The 20,112-nt window shown below is 38.4% G+C and overlaps 1 protein-coding gene across 1 annotated transcript in view; it reads right to left on the reverse strand.

The window, feature by feature from the left end:
• Positions 1-20,112, reverse strand: part of KCNT2 (potassium sodium-activated channel subfamily T member 2) — a 418,728-nt gene that overhangs the window by 91,248 nt on the left and 307,368 nt on the right. Inside the window, exons 17-18 of the mRNA XM_070384415.1 lie at positions 8,025-8,238; positions 3,575-3,680 (exon numbers count right to left, since the gene is read on the reverse strand). Coding sequence (XP_070240516.1) covers positions 3,575-3,680; positions 8,025-8,238 — 320 coding nt within the window. The remainder of the gene's footprint in view (positions 1-3,574; positions 3,681-8,024; positions 8,239-20,112) is intronic.

The raw sequence follows: 20,112 nt of genomic DNA on the forward strand, positions 1-20,112 counted from the left end.
ACTCTGCATATAAGTTAAATAAGCAGGGTGACAATATACAGCCTTGATGTACTCCTTTCCCTATTTGGAACCAGTCTGTTGTTCCATGTCCAGTTCTAACTGTTGCTTCCTGACCTGCATACAGATTTCTCAAGAGGCAGGTCAGGTGGTCTGGTATTCCCATCTGTTTAAGAATTTTCCACAGTTTGTTGTGATCCACATACTCAAAGCTTTTGGCATAGTCAATAAAGCGAAGTAGATATTTTTCTGGAACTCTTTTGCTTTATCTATGATCCAGTGGATGTTGGCAATTTGATCTCTGGTTCACGTGCCTTTTGTAAATCCCCTTGAACATCTGGAAGTTCACAGATTAAATACTACTGAAGCCTGGCGTAGAGAATTTTGAGCATTACTTTACTAGCATGTGAGATGAGTGCAAGTGTACGGTCATTTGAACATTCTTTGGCATTGCCTTTCTTTGGGATTGGAATGAAAACTGACCTTTTCCAGTCCTGTGGCCCTACTCAGTTTTCCACATTTGTTGGCATTTTGAGTGCAGCACTTTCACAGCATCATCTTTCAGGATTTGAAATCGCTCAACTGGAATTCCATCACCTCCACTAGCTTTGTTCATAGTGATGCTTTCTAAGGCCCACTTGACTTCGCATTCCAGGATGTCTGGCTCTAGGTCAGTGATCATACCATCGTGATTATCTGGGTCATGAAGATCTTTTTTGTAAAGTTCTTCTGTGTATTCTTGCCACCTCTTCTTAATATCTTCTGCTTCTGTTAGGTCCATACCATTTCTGTCCTTTATTGTGCCCATCTTTGCATGAAATTTTCCCTTGGTACCTCTAATTTTATTGAAGAGATCCCTAGTCTTTCCCATTCTATTATTTTCCTCTATTTCTTTGCATTGATCACTGAGGAAGGCTTTCTTATCTCTCCTTGCTATTCTTTGGAACTCTGATTTCAAATGGGTATATCTTCCTTTCCTCCTTTGCCTTTTGCTTCTCTTTTCACAGCTATTTGTAAGGCCTCCTCAGAAAACTATCTTGCCTTTTTGCAATTCTTTTTCTTAAGGATGTTCTTGATCACTGCCTCCTGTAAAATGTCACAAACCTCCATCCATAGTTCTTCAGGAAGTCTGTCTATTAGATTTAATCCCTTGAATCTATCTCTCTCTTCTACTGCATAATTGCAAAGAATTTGATTTAGGTCATACCTGAATGGTCTAGTGGTTTTCCCTACTTTCTTCAATTTAAGTCTGAATTTGCCAATAAGGAGTTATTTTCTGAGCCAGAGTCAGCTCCCAGTCTTGTTTTTGTTCAATGTATAGAGCATCTCCATCTTTGGCTGCAAAGAATATAATCAATCTGATTTTGGTATTGACCATCTGGTGATGTCCATGTGTAGAGTCTTCTCTTGTGTTGTTGGAAGAGGGTGTTTGCTATGACCAGTGCATTTTCTCGGCAAAACTCTATTAGTCTTTGCCCTGGTTCATTCTGTACTCCAAGGCCAAATTTGCCTGTTACTCCAGGTATTTCTTGACTTCCTAGTTTTGCATTCCCGTCCCCTATGATGAAAAGAGTATCTTTTTTGAGTGTTAGTTCTAGAAATTCTTGTAGATCTTCATAGAACTGTTCAACGTCAGCTTCTTCAGCATTACTGGTTGGGGCATAGATTACTGTGATATTGAATGGTTTGCCTTGGAAACGAACAGAGATTATTCTGTCATTTTGAGATTGCATCCAAGTACTGCGTTTCAGACTCTTTTGTTAACTATTATGGCTACTCCATTCCTTCTAAGAAATGGCACCAACCAGACTGATGCCACCTAAAGAATGGATAATCCCAAATGTCATAGACTAATCAATAACAACCAGAAACTTTTCCTTCTTAGAGACAGATTATCATCTTTTGGCTTTGAAAGTCTCCATTTCTCCTTCAACAAGACTCACCTCTGAAAGCCTAGCTTTTTCTTGTATCCGGTTCCCTGATTGGTAGTTTAGTCAGTAAGTCATGTTCAACTCTTGGGACCCAATGGACTGTAGCCTGCTAGGCTCCTCTGTCCATGGAATTCTCCAGGCAAGAATACTTGAGTTGGTTTCTTTCTCCAGGGGATCTTCTTGACCCAAGGATTGAACCCACCTCTCCTGTATTACAGGAGAATCCTCTAGGGAATGAGAGCCAGGGAAGCCCAAAAGGTCAACCTTACCCAAACAGTGACTTTGAACCCTGGACCCTCAGATTAAAAGTATGATGATCTACTGACTGAGCTCTCCTGGGCTCCCTGCTTGTGGTAAGCCACTCAGTCATGTCTAATTCTTAACGACCCCGTGATCTGCAGCCAGCCCAGACTCCTGTGTCCATGGGATTCTCCAAGCAAGAATATTGAAGTGGGTTACCATACCCTCTTCTGGGGATCTTCCCAACCCAGGGATGGAATCCGGGTCTCCTGCATTGCAGGAGGATTTGCTACTGTGTGACCCATCAAGGGAGCACTGAATGACTAAACAAACACAGAGAGATGGAAATTGAAATTTAATGATAAAGTTCTCTCTCCAAATTGTAAAGCCTATAAGCATAGAGCTGGGATTTTTATACCAGGTAACTCTGAAATTTAGAATAAAAGAAGAAATTCCTGGTTAGAATTAGTTGTACGTTTTAATTTCTGGGAGGTGGGGAGTTGCAGAGTGTCCTTTTTATGTGCTTTCTTATTCGTTAGGAAAATAAATTCTTACACAGGTCATGTCCAACGGCCATGCTGTGAAAAAGCTAAAAATGCCCGCTTTCTTACAATGTTTCTGTTTTGGATGATTTCTCCTGAACATCCAGGCAGGAACCAGAACCAGTATAAAATCTTCAGAGAAGGAGTCATTAAACAAGACACTTCCAGTCTAATTGATAATGAATCTTTGTGAATGACACATAGACTACCTAACTTGCATCACATCAAGCAATTCCACTTTGAGATTTGAGGCAAAAATGCCTAGTAAAATACATAGAGCATATTTGGCCAAAGTGATCTGGGGAGGACTCTGGTTTGTGGCCCTGGTACCTTTGTTTTCCTTTTAAAAACATGACTGACCAACTCCTCAAATACATCAGTGGAGGGTAAAGCACTGGGTAATCATTGCTGCTGCTGCTAAGTCGCTTCAGTCGTGTCCGACTCTGTGTGACCCCATAGACTCAGCCCACCAGGCTCCCCTGTCCCTGGGACTCTCCAGGCAAGAACACTGGAGTGGGTTGCCATTTCCTTCTCCAATGCATGAAAGTGAAAAGTGGAAGTGAAGTCGCTCAGTCGTTTCCGACTCTTAGTGACCCCATGGACTGCAGCCTACCAGGCTCCTCTGTCCATGGGATTTTCCAGGCAAGAGTACTGGAGTGGGGTGCCATTGCTTTCTCTGGGGGTAATCATTAGTGCAGTTAAAAAAAAGTAAAATTCACCACCTTATGTATAACATTTACATTTGAAAGATAATACTCTATAAACATATTTCAGTCAAAAAATTGTACAAAATTATATAAATGCATGCAACTACACAATGCCATCATTTTAGTTTTACAGAAAATAACAGCCTGAAGTGCTTACCTTGTCTAGTCTTAAGCAGCAAAATGGTACTTTTTCATGAAGGAGATGACAAAAAGTGGGTGAACTTCCTATGTATGGAGAGTAAGGTGGGTAGCCTTTAGCATATCTGTAAAACAATATGAAATACCTAATTACCTTTAATAATGCAGGCAAAGTCTGACAAATCAGTTGTCGTCAATTCCTCACTTTGATAAAGTTAGATGCAGTAATGTTTTGTGCTGCAGTTATATTCTGATAAAGAAACAATTTGGAACAAGGGCCATGGACCAAAGTTGACATGGTTTTGTGAACTAGTTTTCATACATTTAAAAGGCTGAAAAAAGTCAAAAGAAGAGTACTATTTCATCTCATATGAAAATTAAATGAAATTTAAATTTCAGTGTCCACAACTGAAATTCTGTCAGAATACGGCCATGCTCACAAATCTCTTCAGAAACAGAGGTGAATAGTTGAAGCAAAGACCATGAATTCTAAAATATTAACTAACTGATCCTTTCCAATCTTCAGTTTAAAAGATTTAGATATATTTTAGAAAATAGCAATGTTTTTTATAAAACATATTTAAAGCAAAATTCATTATTATGATTCACTCTATCAATATTCATGAGTCATGAATTTTTTTTTTTTAGAAAAAAAAAGTAAATGGTTGCGTGAACTATTCCATAAGACCCACACCAAAACCAGAGTTATTGGTGAAATAATGTTTAAATATTATCAAAGATAATTGGTTTGTTTATTGACTTTACAAGATAGTCACCTGCACATTATGCTATAAGATTTTCAAAGTGAAGCTATCAAAGTAACAGTATAAATGAAAATTAAGAGACAAAATTCATGGACTTCATCAGATGGTCAACAACGAAATCAGACTGATTATATTCTTTGCAGCCAAAGATGGAGAAGCTCTGTACAGTCAGCAAAAACAAGACCGGGAGCTGACTGTGGCTCAGATCATGAACTCCTTATTGCCAAATTCAGACTTAAAATGAAGAAAATAGGGAAAACCACTAGACCATTCAGGTATGACCTAAATCAAATCCCTTATGATTATACAGTGGAAGTGAGAAATAGATTTAAGTGCCTGATGAACTATGGAATGAGGTTCATGACATTGTACAGGAGACAGGGATCAAGACCATCCCCATGGAAAACAAGTGCAGAAAAGCAAAATGGCTGTTTAGGGAGGCCTTACAAATATCTGTGAAAAGAAGAGCAGCAAAAAGCAAAGGAGAAAATGAAAGATATAAGCAATTGAATGCAGAGTTTCAAAGAATAGCAAGGAGAGATAAGAAAGCCTTCCTCAGCTATCAGTGCAAAGAAATAGAGGATAACAATAGAATGGGAAAGACTAGAGATCTCTTCAAGAAAATTAGAGATACCAAGGGAACATTTCATGCAAAGATGGGCTCAATAAAGGACAGAAATGGTATGGACCTAACAGAAGCAGAAGATATTAAGAAGAGGTGGCAAGAATACACAGAAGAACTGTACAAAAAAGATCTTCATGACCCAGATAATCATGATGGTGTGATCACTGACCTAGAGCCAGACATCCTGGAATGGGAAGTCAAGTGGGCCTTAGAAAGCATCACTATGAAAAAAGCTAGTGGAGATGATGGAATTCCAGTTGAGCTCTTTCAAATCCTGAAAAATGATGCTGTGAAAGTGCCGCACTCAATATGCCAGCAAATCTGGAAAACTGAGCAGTGGAAACTGGAATAGGTCAGTTTTCATTCCAATCCCATAGAAAGGCAATGCCAAAGAATGCTCAAATGACCACACAATTGCACTCATCTCACACGCTAGTAAAGTAATGCACAAAATTCTCCAAGCCAGGCTTCAGCAATACGTGAACTGTGAACTTCTAGATGTTCAAGCTGGCTTTAGAAAAGGCAGAGGAACTAGAGACCAAATTGCCAACATCCACTGGATCATCGAAGAAGCAAGAGAGTTCCAGAAAACATCTATATGCCAAAGCTTTTGAGTGTGTGGATCACAATAAACTGTGGAAAATTCTGAAAGAGATGGGAATACCAGACCACCTGACCTGCTCTTGAGAAACCTAAATGCAGGTCAGGAAGCAACAGTTAGAACTGGACATGGAAGAACAGACTGGTTCCAAACAGGAAAAGGAGTTCGTCAAGGCTGTATATTGTTACCCTGCTTATTTAACTTATATGCAGAGTACATCATGAGAAATGCTGGGCTGAATGAAGCACAAGCTGGAATCAAGATTGCTGGGAGAAATATCAATAACCTCAGATATGCAGATGACATCACCCTTATGGCAGAAAATGAAGAGGATATAAAGAGCCTCTTAATGAAAATGAAAGAGGAGAGTGAAAAACTTGGCATAAAACTCAACATTCAGAAAACTAAGATCATGGCATCCGGTCCCATCACTTCATGGGATTATTTTGGGCTCCAAAATCACTGCTGATGGTGATTGCAGCCATGAAATTAAAAGACACTTACTCCTTGAAAGGAAAGTTATGACCAACCTAGATAGTATATTAAAAAGCAGAGATATTACTTCGCCAACAAAAGTCCGTCTAGTCAAGGCTATGGTTTTTCCACTGGTCATGTATGGATGTGAGAGTTGGACTGTGAAGAAAGCTGAGCGCTGAAGAATTGATACTTTTGAGCTGTGGTGTGGAGAAGACTCTTGAGATTTCTTTGGACTGCAAGGAGATTCAACCAGTCCATTTTAAAGGAGATCAGTCCTGGGTGTTCATTGGAAGGATTGATGCTAAAACTGAAACTCCAATACTTTGGCCACTTCATGAGAAGAGTTGACTCATTGGAAAAGACTCTGATGCTGGGAGGGATTGGGGGCAGGAAGAGAAGGGGATGACAGAGGATGAGATGGCTGGATGGCATCACCGACTCGATGGACATGAGTTTGAGTAAACTCTGGGAGTTGGTGATGAACAGGGAGGCCTGATGTGCTGCGATTCATGGGGTTGCAAAGAGTCGGACACGAATGAATAACTGAACTGAACTGAAGAGACAAAAGAAAATTTAGTGGAGGAAAAGTTCTTTTATCCAATGTGAAAGCTTTTTTTTGATTAAGAAAATGTATCTTTCAAACCATGAAATTTCAAACCTAGTTAGAACTGTTTTTCAGACATCATTAGCTAAGACAGTAAAATGGAGAATATTTTGCAAATTTAGAAGTTGACAGTCTCCTCTATTACTTCAATGTCTTTTCCATTTTTCTAGAAATAAAAAATATTCAACCTCTCAATTTTTCTGAAGTACATGTAAAGAAAGAATTTCTATCACAGCACCATTTCTAGAAATATACTGGTGGTCAAACTGTTCCTTCTTCTTGTCAAATATTTCATAAATCTATTTGAGTGTTATTAATTTCTTGGAGAGTGAAATTGTCCTCTGTGGATATGTCTAAGTTTCTTGTAATAAATATTTGAAAGTGTGAAAGATTAATAGAAGGAGTTTTCTACATTCCAATTATATTTCAGTATATTTTAGTTCAGTTCAACATTGACTGAACTTCTATTATATGAAAAATATTAGAAGTGCCTGAGTGATGTTACCATTACCACTAGGACTAGTACTACACCTAATAGTAATTGATACTCACTGAACGCTTACTCTGCACAAACAATTGTTCTAAGCACATTTCTCTATTATCTCAATTAATCTTCATATGAACCCTATTTACAGATAAAGCATTGTAGGTCAGATGATTTTAAACAAAGCCACTTGTACCCAACCAGTATAAAGTGAAACTGCCAAGGGACACAAATTCCTTTGGACTCCACTGTCAAGGCAGTTGAACACTGTGCTTTCCTTAAGAAATACCAACATAATACATGAAATAGACAAGTAAACAAACTTTACTATAGGCTAAAATGTGATCAATAGCTTAAATATTGATACTATTTATTATGGAATCTTAGTTAAATGAACTGTAGTTCATTTATTCATTCATTCAAAACATTATTGATGTATATTAAATAAAAAAGATTGCTGAATGCTGAGACAAACAAGAGCTTAATGGAAGAAGCTGCATTACATGTACTAAATAATTGATTGAACTTCAATATGGAAGTAGAAAAACAAACTAAAGGTAGAAGGCACATTATAATTTAATAAAAGCATTATTACTTATTTTTAATAAAAATGAAAAATACAAACTGTATCCTTAAAGAAAAAAAGTAAAATGTAATATAGATTTATCATGGAAATACTGATATACATTTTTTTTTCTTTAAGGATAAAGGCTAACATAGAGAAAAATGAAGCTGTAAATAGCCGTTTAAGCCAGAAATTCAAGGGTTTAGAATACTTTATCATCAAGAGAGATACCGGCTAATAAGAAGAGTGTTTTGACAGAAGTATGTAGGACTGATTCTGGGATGTCCAGAAGGGAAGGACATTAGTTTTTCACGGCAAGCACAAGTCCCAGTAAACCTTACAAACATACTCCAAGTTCGAGGACATTTCTTCATCTGGTGTAGTTTCATCTTCTGATTGATCACTTAGAAGATCACATGTTTGAATTGATGACGTGTCTGCAACCTCTAAAACGGGAGCAATGCTGGGTCTTCTGACTTCTTTACTTCCTTCTGTAGGAAGAGACAGGGTAGGGCCACTTGCTGATCTGCAGCTTGTGTCTTGCAAGTCTATGGCCACAGTACCTGGAACAATGAGAAATGAAAATCCATCAAAGTGTTTGCCACCTATAGGACTAGCAATCATTTAATGATTAAAGTGAGATGAAACACAGTCAGTATAACCAGGAAATATACTACGCACTGTTTACCCTTTAATCTCAAAAATGATTTACTTATTTTTAGTTTGAGCATTTTTACCCACAGGGATAAAAAATTCTGTATTTGTGCAAAAGTGTATTTGCTACAATTAGGTCTATAGCATGAAAAAAGATTTGTGAAATCATGAAATACTTAGACATTTAAATTTTAAAAATTGCTTAAATTTATATTTATTTTAAATTAATGAAAACTTTTGGTCCATTTCACTTTTATCGATCTCTCATCATATCTTTTCTCCTTATATTGTTGAGTTATCTTTTTTTTTTTTACTGATTTATAACTACTTTTTAATATTTGAATAATTAATGTTTATATTTATTAAGCCCTTCTCTGTGGCAAGCACAATTCTAGGCACTCAAGATATTCAAGGAATAAGAGAGACAATGTTCCTATGCATATGGATTTGTCTTTAAGATAATCAAATGGACAAAGAAATGGAAAAACTAATTCTCAATAATGCTAAATACCATGCAGAAAATAAAACAGAATTATGTTATGTGATGTAGTATAGTGGGGACAGGGAGCAGGGGAAAGGATGAACTTTTCACCCAGTGATGAGAAGCTACACTCCGAAATCATTACATTTGATTTTTTGACATAAAAAGAAAATCATGAGTACACAAGTCATGGAAATGCCTTGAGGCAGTAAGAACAGAGAATTTAAATAGCTTAAGGCTTTGACTCCTTGGAATACTCAAGGAACAGTAAATGGAAGAAACAAATTCCTCTGAGATATTTAAGTAACATTTAAAAATTAGTATAAACCCCAATTTATGGAAAGTGACTGTCTCTCCCTTTCTGGAGAAAAAAAAATCAATCTAATGGATGACTGCCACCATATTTCACAATCACTGACTTCATTAATGTATTTATGGATAGCTGGCCATCCTTCTGAAAGCCCTGAGTCTCCATTTTGTATTATTTTTTGAAGCAACTATTAAAACACTCTCCATTTCCTTCAAACTTCTATCTGATCTTACAACCTTCTTCACTGTAAGAGCCTGAGATTTCAAAGGGAGAAAAAAACCTCAGGGGTTTTAGCATCTCTTTCTTTGTTGCATGGACAAAGAAGTCAGCAACTGAATTTTAAAAACCTCTGAGAAATACCTTGATGCTGGGAAAGACTGAGAGCAGGAGGAGAAGGGGGTGACAGAGGACAAGATGGCTGAATGGCATCACCGACTGGATGGACATGAGTTTGAGCAAGCTCCGGGAGTTGGTGATGGACAGGGAAGCCTGGTGTGCTGCAGTCATGGGGTTGCAAAGATCAGACATGACTGAACAACAACAACACAAGAAGGGATTAAAATAGGCAATGTTTCTGAATGTGAGAGTTGATAGAACCAAGATGGGGGAGACCATCTGAGTTCTCTATCTGGGTATTTCTCAATATTGAAATAAATGTGGTACTCAAGTTTCAGAAGCTAGGACCTCTGAAAATACTGTTCATGATACTCAGATTAGAGGGAGCCTGGTGTGTCTGCTGTGGGGCATGACACAATGTGTCTAGAATGACTGTGCTTGAGAAAACAATATGATGACCACCATTTCTGAGCAAAGGTAAAAGTGGCTGGCATCAGAAACTATACACTCCAGTAACTTTTTAGCACCACAAACAAGGATTAATTTATAGTTCAATCCATCTTGGGAGGGAGATGAGGATCCTAGAGAAAATGAGATTAACTTTTCCATTAATCAGGTGAGTGGATCTGATTAAACATTAAATTTTATAAATTTGATTCATCAAAATAAAACCATATATGATCTGCATCCTAATATTATAAATTAAAATCCACATTTATAACATTTATCCTCTGCAGAGGACCACATTGTATAATTTAGAGGGAAAAGTGATCTTTTGAAGTAAGATTATTTTTATCTTTTGAAAGAAAGTTATCTTTCTATTGAAGAAATCCTTCAATTCCCTATGTTCAACCAAGCAAACAAGAAGGCTTCAACAAACTTTTCACCTTTTATTTCTGTTTGGAAGGAAAGAGACACATCCATATTTATGTAAAACTCAACCCTACTCTTGTTTTGAGAGTTAAATCCCCATCTACTTCCCAAGGAGCCATGTTCTCTGAATTTCACCTCCTCCCAAATATGTTTGTCTCCACATCACTTCCAACTACCTCCTTATCATCTTCCTGCTCAACACAGGAAACTTGGTTACTTCCTGATAATTCTGCCCACACTGATATTTGGCACCAAGCTGAGTATGGGGGTATGTGATCATGAGAAAGTCAAAATTTAGCAGGGAAGACACAGTTTTAAAAGTTACAATTACAGAAACAGCTTCTTGTTTGAACCTTTCCTTCCCCTAACAAAACCTGGCTCTTCTCTGATATCTCTCCTTGTAATTCTGAAGGTTGCAACACCAAAAGAGTGCCTGTGTTTTCCTAGTGGAGAAATACCCTCAGAGTTCTCACTGCTTCTTTCAGAGCATTTTCCCTCCACCCCTTATGATATCCCAGCTCTGTATCATTCATCTTCAGAGTCCATACCCACTGTCTTTCACTGTTTTCCTTGTACACCAACCCTGTGTTGACTTAACTAGCTTTATTTTGTTTTTAACAGAAGTAACTTGACTTACAATCTTATATTAGTTTCAGGTGTACAACACAGTGATTCAATGTTTTTATAGATTATACCCCATATAAGTTATTATAAAGTATTGATATTCCTTGTGCTATACATTATATCCTTGTATCTGGTAGTCTGTACCTCTTAATTCCTTTCACCTATTTTGCCACTCTCCCCACTGCTAACCACTACTTTCTTCTCTGTGAGTCTGTTTTGTTGTCAGTTCAGTTCAGTTCCGGAGAAGGCAATGTCACCCCACTCCAGTACTCTTGCCTGGAAAATCCCATGGATGGAGGACCTGGTAGGCTGTAGTCCATGGGGTCACTAAGAGTTGGACGACTGAGTGACTTCCCTTTTAACTTTTCATTTCATGCATTGGAGAAGGAAATGGCAACCCACTCCAGTGTTCTTGCCTGGAGAATCCGAGGGACTGGGGAGCCTGGTGGGCTTCCGTCAATGGGGTCGCACAGAGTCGGACATGACTGAAGCGACTTAACAGCAGCAGCAGTTCAGTTCAGTCACTAAGCTGTGTCCAACTCTTTGTGACCCCATGGACCGCAGCACCCCAGGCCTCCCTGTCCATCACCAACTCCTGGAGTTTACCCAAACTCATGTCCATTGAGTCAGTGATGCCATCTGACCATCTCATCCTCTGTCATCCCCGTCTCCTCCTGCCCTCAATCTTTCCCAGCATCAGGGTCTTTTCAAATGAGTCAGTTCTTCACATAAGATGGCCAAAGTATTGGAGTTTCAGCTTCAACCTCAGTCCTTCCAATGAACACCCAGGACTGATCTCCTTTAGGACTGGTTGGATCTCCTTACAGTCCAAGGGACTCTCAAGAGTCTTCTCCAACACCACAGTTCAAAAGCATCAATTCTTCAGCGCTCAGCTTTCTTTGTAGTCCAACTCTCACATCCATACATGAACACTGGAAAAACCATAGCCTTGACTAGAAGGACCTTTGTTGGCAAAGGAATGTCTCTGCTTTTTAATATACTGTTTTGTTATACGTTCTATTTATTTATTTAACTTTTTTTTTTCTATATTGGAGTGCAGTTGACTAACAATGTTGTGTCAGTTTCAAGTGGACAGCAGGTGATTCAGTTATTGCCCTTTTGAATTCTTTTCCTGTTTAGACCATTAACTATGGAACAGAGTTCCCTGCACCAAAAAGTAGGCTATCCATTTTAAACATGGCAGTGTGTACATATCAATCCCAAACTCCCTATCTTTCCCCAGCCCTGCCCTCTCCCTAGTAACTATGGTTAGTTCTCTAAGTCTCTGTGAGTCTGTTTCTGTTTTATAAACAAAGTCATTTGTATCATATTTTTTTAGATTCCACATATGAGCTATATCATACAATATTTCTCTTTTGTCTGGCTGACTTTGCTCAATATGACAATTTTTAGATTCATGTTGCTGCAAATGGCATTATTTCACTGTTTTTCATGGCTGAGTAATATTCCATTGTATATATGTGCCTCATCTTTATCTCTTCTTCCATTCATGGCCACTTAGGTTGCTTCTACTTCTTGACTATGATAAATAGTGCTGTAACATCAATGTGCATGTGTCTTGTCAAATTATGTTTTTCTCCAGATATACGCCCAGGAGTGGGGTTGCTGGACCTAGTTTTAGTTTCTTAAGAAAACTCCATACTGTTTTCTATAGTGGCTGTACCAATTTACATTCCCACCAACAGTGTAGGATGGGTCCCTTCTCACTATACTCATTTATTGTTTGTGGGTTTTTTTTGATGACAGACATTTTGATTGGTGTTAGGTAATATCTCATTTTAGTTTTGATTTGTATTTCTCTAAAATTTACTGGTGTTGAACATCTTTTCATGTGGCTCTTGGCCATCTGTAGGTCTTCTTTGGAGAAATGTTTAGGTCTTCCACCCATTTTGGATAGGGTGGTTTGTTTCGATAACATTAAACTGTATGAGCTGTTTGTAAATTTTGGAGACTAATCTCTATTTGGTCACATCATTTACAAACATTTTCTCTCATTCTGTGGGTTGCCTTTTCATTTTGTTTATGGTTTCCTTTGCTGTGCAAAAGTTTTTTAGTTTAATTAGGTCTGCCTGCAATGCAGGAGACCTGGTTTGATCCCTAGGTTGGGAAGATCCCCTGGAGAAGGGAAAGGCTATCCACCCCAGTATTCTCCAGGCCTGGAGAATTTCATGGACTGTATAGTCTGCTGGGTCACAGAGTTGGACGTGACTGAGTGACTTTCACTTTCAGGTCTCATTTGTTTATGTTTATTTCCATTACTCTCATGCAGCAAAATTTTATGAGAGTTGTCTAGACCTAGTTTCCCTAAGTTGTCTTCTGACATTTTGTCATAAACCTCTCTGATCTGGCATTCCCCAACTTACCACTTCATTGAAAGAGCTCTTATTGAGATAAAGAGCAATCACTTTTTTACTAAATTCAATGGCCAATATTCAATTCTCATGTTATTTGACCATTATAGGCATTAGACGTGGCTGATCACTACATCTTCTCCACACACTGGATTCATTTGGATTCCAGGACAAGACACTCAGCTGGTTTCCCTTGTCAGTATCTCCTTCTTTGTTTCCTCTGCTGGTTTCTTCTCATTCACTTGATATTTAATATTGACACATTGCAGGATTTGGTCCTTTGTCTTCATTCCTTTTCTGCCCGCAATCATTTTCTCAATGATCTTGCTCAGTTTCATGACTTTAAACATAACACATAAGCTCAGGAATCCAAAATTAATTTTTTCAGCATACACCACCTCTCTCCTGAACTCTAGACTCATTTCAGTTTTTTTTTTTTTTCTAAATTACTTTAATCAATTTACAATGTTGTGTTAATTTCTGCCGTACAACACAGTGACTCAGTTATACACATGTTGTGCATACTAAGTCACGTCTAACTCTTTGTGACCCCATGGACTGTAGTCCACCAGGCTCCTCTGTCCATGGGATTTTCCTGGCAAGAACACTAGAGTGGGTTGCCATTTCCTCCTGCATGGGATCTTTCTGACCCAGGAATAAAACCCAGGTCTCTGGCATTGGCAGGTGGATTCTTCACCACTGATCCACCAGGGAAGCCTATACAGATATAGATATTCTTTTTTATATTCTTTTCCATTATGGTTTATCACAAGTTTATCATAGTTTAACATAGGTTTATCATAGTTCCCTGTGCTATACAGTAGGACCTGAACTCTAGACTATTATACTGAATCTCTTATTTGACATTTTTTTCTCAATATCTAACATAAATTTGAAATGCATTGCATTCCAAACTGAATTCTATATCTCCGCTGGTTCCCTGCATACCTTTCTCATCTAAATGCATGGCCATTCCCATTTTCCTGCTGCTAATACTAAAAACCTAACTCAATGAAACTATAAGCCATGCCTTGTAGGGTCATCCAAGATGGTCAGGTCATGGTGGAGAGTTCTGACAAAATGTGGTTCACTGGAGAAGGGAATGGCAAACCACTTCAGTATTCTTGCCTTGAGAATCCCATGAACAGTATGAAAAGGCCAAAAGATATGACACTGAAAGATGAACTCCCCAGGTTGGTGCCCAAAATTCTACTGGAGAAGAGTGGAGAAATAACTCCAGAAAGAATGAAGATACAGAGCCAAAGAGAAAACAGTGTCCAGTTGCGGGTATGACTGGTGATAGAAGTCAAGTTCCATGCTGTAAAAAGCAATATTGCATAGGAACCTGGAAGTTAAGTTCATGAATCAAGGGAAATCAGAAGTGGTCAAACAGGAGATGGCAAGCATGAACATTTACATTTTAGGAATCAGTAAACTAAAATGGACTAGAATGGGTGAATTTAATTCAGGTAACCATTATATCTACTACTGTGTGCAAGAATTCCTTAGAAGATATGGAGTAGCCGTCACAGTCAATGAAAGAGTCCAAAATGAAGCACTTGGATGCCATCTCAAAAATAACAGAACAATCTCTGTTCATTTCCAAGGTAACCCATTCAATATCAGAGTAATCCAACTCTATGCCCTGACCAGTAATGATAAAGAAGCTGAAACTGAACAGTTCTATGAAGACTTACAAGACCTTCTAGAACTAGCACTCAAAAAAGATGTCCTTTTCATTATAGGGGACTGGAATGCAGAACTAGGAAGTCAAGAGATATTTGGACTAACAGGCAAATTTGGCCTTGGAATACAAAATGAAGCAGGGCAAAGGCTATTAGAGTTTTGCCAAGAGAACGCACTGATCATAGCAAAACCCTCTTTCAACAACATAAGAGAAGACTCTACACATGGACATCACCAGACTGTCAACACCGAAATCAGATTGGTTATATTCTTTGCAGCCAAACATGGAGAAGCTCTTGACAGTCAGCAAGAAGAAGACTGGGAGCTGACTGTGGCACAGATCATGAACTCCTTATTGCTAAATTCAGACTTAAATTGAAGAAAGGGAAAACCACTAGACCATTCAGGTATGACCTAAGTCAAATCCCTTATATTTATAGAGTGAAGTGAGAAATAGATTCATGGGATTAGATTTGATAGACAGAGTACCTGATGAACTACGGATGGAGGTTCATGACATTGTACCGGAGGCAGTAATCAAGATCAACCCCAAGAAAAAGAAATGCAAAAAGGCAAAATGGTTGTCTGAGCAGGCCTTACAAATAACTGAGAAAAGAAGAGGGGTAAAAGGCAAAGGAGAAAAGGAAAGATATACCCATTTGAATACAGAGTTCCAAAGAATAGCAAGGAGAGATAAGAAAGCCTTACCTGTGGCGGATTCATTTCAATGTTTGGCAAAACCAATACAATATTGTAAAGTTTAAAAATAAAATAAAATTAAAAAAAAAAAAAAAAAGAAAGCCTTACTCAGAAAATGAGAGATACAAGGGAATATTTCAAAAAAAAAATATGGGCACAATAAAGAACAGAAATGGTATGGGCTTAGCAGAAGCAGAAGATATTAAGAAGAGGTGGTAAGACTACACAGAAGAACTAAACAAAAAAGATCTTCATGACCCAGATAACCATGCTGGTGTGATCACTCACCTAGAACCAGACATCCTGGAATGTGAAGACAAGTGGGCCTTAGGAAACAAAGTTAGTGGAGGTGATGGAATTCCAGTTGAGCTCTTTCAAAACCTAAAAGATGATGCTGTGAAAGTGCTACACTCAATATGCCAACAAATTTGGAAAACTCAGCAGTGGCCATAGGACTGGAAAAGATCGTTTTCATTCCAATCCTAAAGAAAGGCACTGCCAAAGAATACTCAAACAACCACACAATTGCTCTCATCTCACATACTAGCAAAGTAATGCTTAAAATTCTCCAAGCCAGGCTTCAACATTACATGAACGGTGAACTTCCAGATGTTCAAGCTGGATTTAGAAAAGATAGAGAAACCAGAGATCAAATTGCCAAATTTGTTGGATTATCAAAAAAGCAAGACAGTTCCAGAAAAATATCTACTTCTGCTTTATTGACTTTGCCAAAGCTTTTGACTGTGTGGTCAAAATAAAATGTGCAAAATTCTTAAAGAGATTGGAATGCCAGACCACCTTACATACCTCCCGAGAAACCTGTATGCAGGTCAAGAAGCAACAGTTAGCACCGGCCATGGAACAACAGACTGGTTCCAAATCAGAAGAGTACATCAAGGCTGTACACTGTCACCCTACTTATTTAACTTATATGCAGAGTATACCATGTGAAATGCCGGACTGGAAGAAGCACAAGCTGGAATCAAGATTGCTAGGAGAAATATCAATAAACTCATATACATAGATGATACCACCCTTATCAAGAGCCTCTTGCTGAAAGTGAAAGAGGAGAATGAAAAGGCTGGATTAAAACTCAACATTCAAAAAATGAAGTTCATGGTATCCAGTTCCATCACTTCATGGCAAATAGATGGAGGAACAGTGGAAACAGTGACAGACTTTATTTTCTTGGGCTCCAAAATCACTGCAGATGGTTACTGCATCCATGAAATTAAAAGATGCTTGCTTCTTGGAAGAAAAACTATGATCAACCTAGACAGCATATTAAAAAGCAGAGACATTACTTTGCTGATAAAGTTCCATCTAGTCAAAGCTATGGTTTTTCCAGTAGTCATGTATGGATGTGAGAATTGGACCATAAGGAAAGCTGAATGCTGAAGAATTGATGCTTTTGACCCGTGGTGTTGGAGAAGATTCTTGAGAGTCCCTTGCACAGCAAGGAGATCCAACCAATCCATACTACAGGAAATCAGTCCTGAATATTCATTGGAAGGACTGATGCTAAAGCTGAAACGCCAGTATTTGGCCACATGATGGGAAGAACTGACTCACCGGAAAAGACCCTGATGCTGGGAAAGTTTGAAGGCAGGATGAGAAGGGGATGACAGAGGATGAGATGGTTGGATGGCATCATATTTGATGGATATGAATTTGAACAAGCTCTGGGAGCTGGTGATGACAGGGAAGCCTGCCGTGCTGCAGTCCATGGGTTCAGAGAGCATTGGGCACAATTGAGTAACTGAAATGAACAGAACTGATACTAAAATCCTGAGTTCTTCACACTTCTCTATTACAGTTCACTTCTAATTCAAGAATGCATTTAAATCAGTTCTGATGAGGTGAATGAAACTGGAGCCTCTCATACAGAGTGAAGTAAGCCAGAAAGAAAAACACCAATACAGTATATGGTAAAGATGGTAACAATAACCCTGTATGCAAGACATCAAAAGAGACACAGATGTATAGAACAGTCTTTTGGACTCTGTGGGTGGGAGAGGGCGAGGGTGGGATGATTTGGGAGAACGACATTGAAACATGTGTAATATCATATGTGAAATGAATTGCCAGTCCAGGTTCGATGCATGATACAGGATGCTCAGGGCTGGTGCACTGGGATGACCCAGACGAATGGTATTGGGAGGGAGGTAGGAGAGGGTTCAGGATGGGGAACACCTGTACACCCATGGCAGATTCATGTTGATGTATGGCAAAACCAATACAATGTTGTAAAGTAAAAAAAAGAAAAAAGAAATAGATTGATCATAAAATAATAATAATGGCACCCTACTTTCAAAGTATACCCATAATTTTTTCTCTCCTACCACTTCCACTTGAAAATACACTGGATCCTTGACCCTAAGCATCTATTGTTAACATCAGCCATAGTGATTTTGTGAAGATGGAGTTCAGCATAGGTGAGACCATGCCATTGCCCCACTGAAAACCTGTGATGACTCCCACTTCACTCTGAGTAGAAGCTACAATTCTTACATTGACTTAAAGAGCTCACCATGATCTGGCCCCTTTTTACTTCTCTCCCTACCTCTCTTACACTCTTACCGTCAAATTACTGTGTTTGCATCATGAGGGCCCCTTTATTGATCCTGGAGCACATCAGTCAGGTTCCTACCCCTCCTGTAGGGCCCTTGTACCAGCTATTACCTCTCCCAGGAGTGCTTTTCCTTCAGACATTCACAGGCACAATGCCCCTATTTTCTTCAAGTATCTTCTCAAATGCCACCTTTTCAATGAGGCCTACAAGCCACCTAAAAATTCAATTGTCCTAGAATTCATACACGCTTTTTGCTAGCTCTGTTTTTTTCTCACTTTTATCTTACTACTTATCACCTTCTAATCTACTAAACACTTTACTGATTTTTATATGTATTGTTTATGGCCAGACTTCTCCATGATAAAATGCTAGCTCTGGAAGCAAGGAATTTTCATTTGTTCTCTAATTAATCACAAATACTTCTTCTTAATTTGGAGTATAACTGCTTTACCACATGTGTTAGTTTCTGCTGTACAAAGAAGTGAATCAGCTACATGTATACATATATCCCCTCCCTTCTGAGTCACACTACCTCCCGAGTCACACTCCCTCCCCATCCCCAGCTGTCTAGGTCACCACGAGCACCAAGCTAAGCTCCCTGTGTTAAGCAGCTTCACACTAGCTATCTATTTTACATATCATAGTGTATAAATGTCAATGCTACTCTGTCGATTTGTCCCACCCTCCCATCACAAATACTTGTGAGAGTTCCTGGCATGGACTAGGTACTCAACAAGTAACTTTTAGATATGTGAAACCAACAAGTAAAATTTCTATAGAAGATAAAATATGTTGCATCAGTGACAATCTGAGTTATCTAACAAAGTCTAAGCAGGGCCATGAAATATGTCTCAGAGTTAGTGATATTAAGACTGAGATGCAAATGATTAGAGGTAGTTATATAAGCAAAGTTGGGGGCTGGGGAGTAGATCCTTTCAGAGGAAACAGTGCATCAAGGCCCCTTGGTAAAAAAACCACTAGGAAAGACTGAAATGAATTAATATGGTTGGGGCTAAGGAGAGCAATTGAAGGGATGATGAAAAACTATTAGTGAAGACTGAAAGGAATTTAATATGATTGGGACTTAGGATAGCAACTGAAGGAATGGTAAAATGTGGACTAAAAATATAAGAAGGAATTATTTTAAAGAGATACTTAAAAGTGATCATGTAAGTTATCTTCTAAATGAGGGTATTCCTAAGAATCAAAGTGGATTTCTCTTCATAATGGCACAAGGACAATGTATATAATCTGGTACTGTCCTGGGAAAACAAGGACTGCTTCAAGTAAAAAAAAAAAAAGAGAAAGAGAGAGTTTGATCATCCAATTGTAAACGTTTTTATAGTATAAAATTTAGACTTTTTCCCCAATAGCTAATAGGAAGAGATTAAAGATTAATGCAGGAGCGTGATTATAACATTATGTAAAAATTGTTACTCTGGTAGCAAGTTGGAGAGCAGTGCAAGGCAGCAAGCCTGGAGGCATGGAGAAGAGACTGGGGGGATTCTGCAGTGGAAGGACAGAATGATGGAGACCCAGATCAACCAAACTGGGTATGGACATGGCAACGAATGACTTTAGAGGCCACTTGATCAAATTTAGTGGAATTCAGTGAAATACAAAGTATAAGAAGAGAAAAATAGTGAAACATTAGAATTCTGTCATTACAAATCAAAGGATGATGGTATCACATTTTTTAGCAAAAAAGAAAAAAATGAAGGAGGAAATTGTTTGAATGAATATAGAAAGATTAGCTCAATTTGAATATACCACATTGGTTTTTCCAATGCTTGTTTGATTTTTCCAAATAGCCTGTGGACAGTTGAATAT

This window comes from Bos mutus, chromosome 16 (assembly GCF_027580195.1).
Source record: "Bos mutus isolate GX-2022 chromosome 16, NWIPB_WYAK_1.1, whole genome shotgun sequence".
Taxonomy (NCBI): Eukaryota; Metazoa; Chordata; class Mammalia; order Artiodactyla; family Bovidae; genus Bos; species Bos mutus.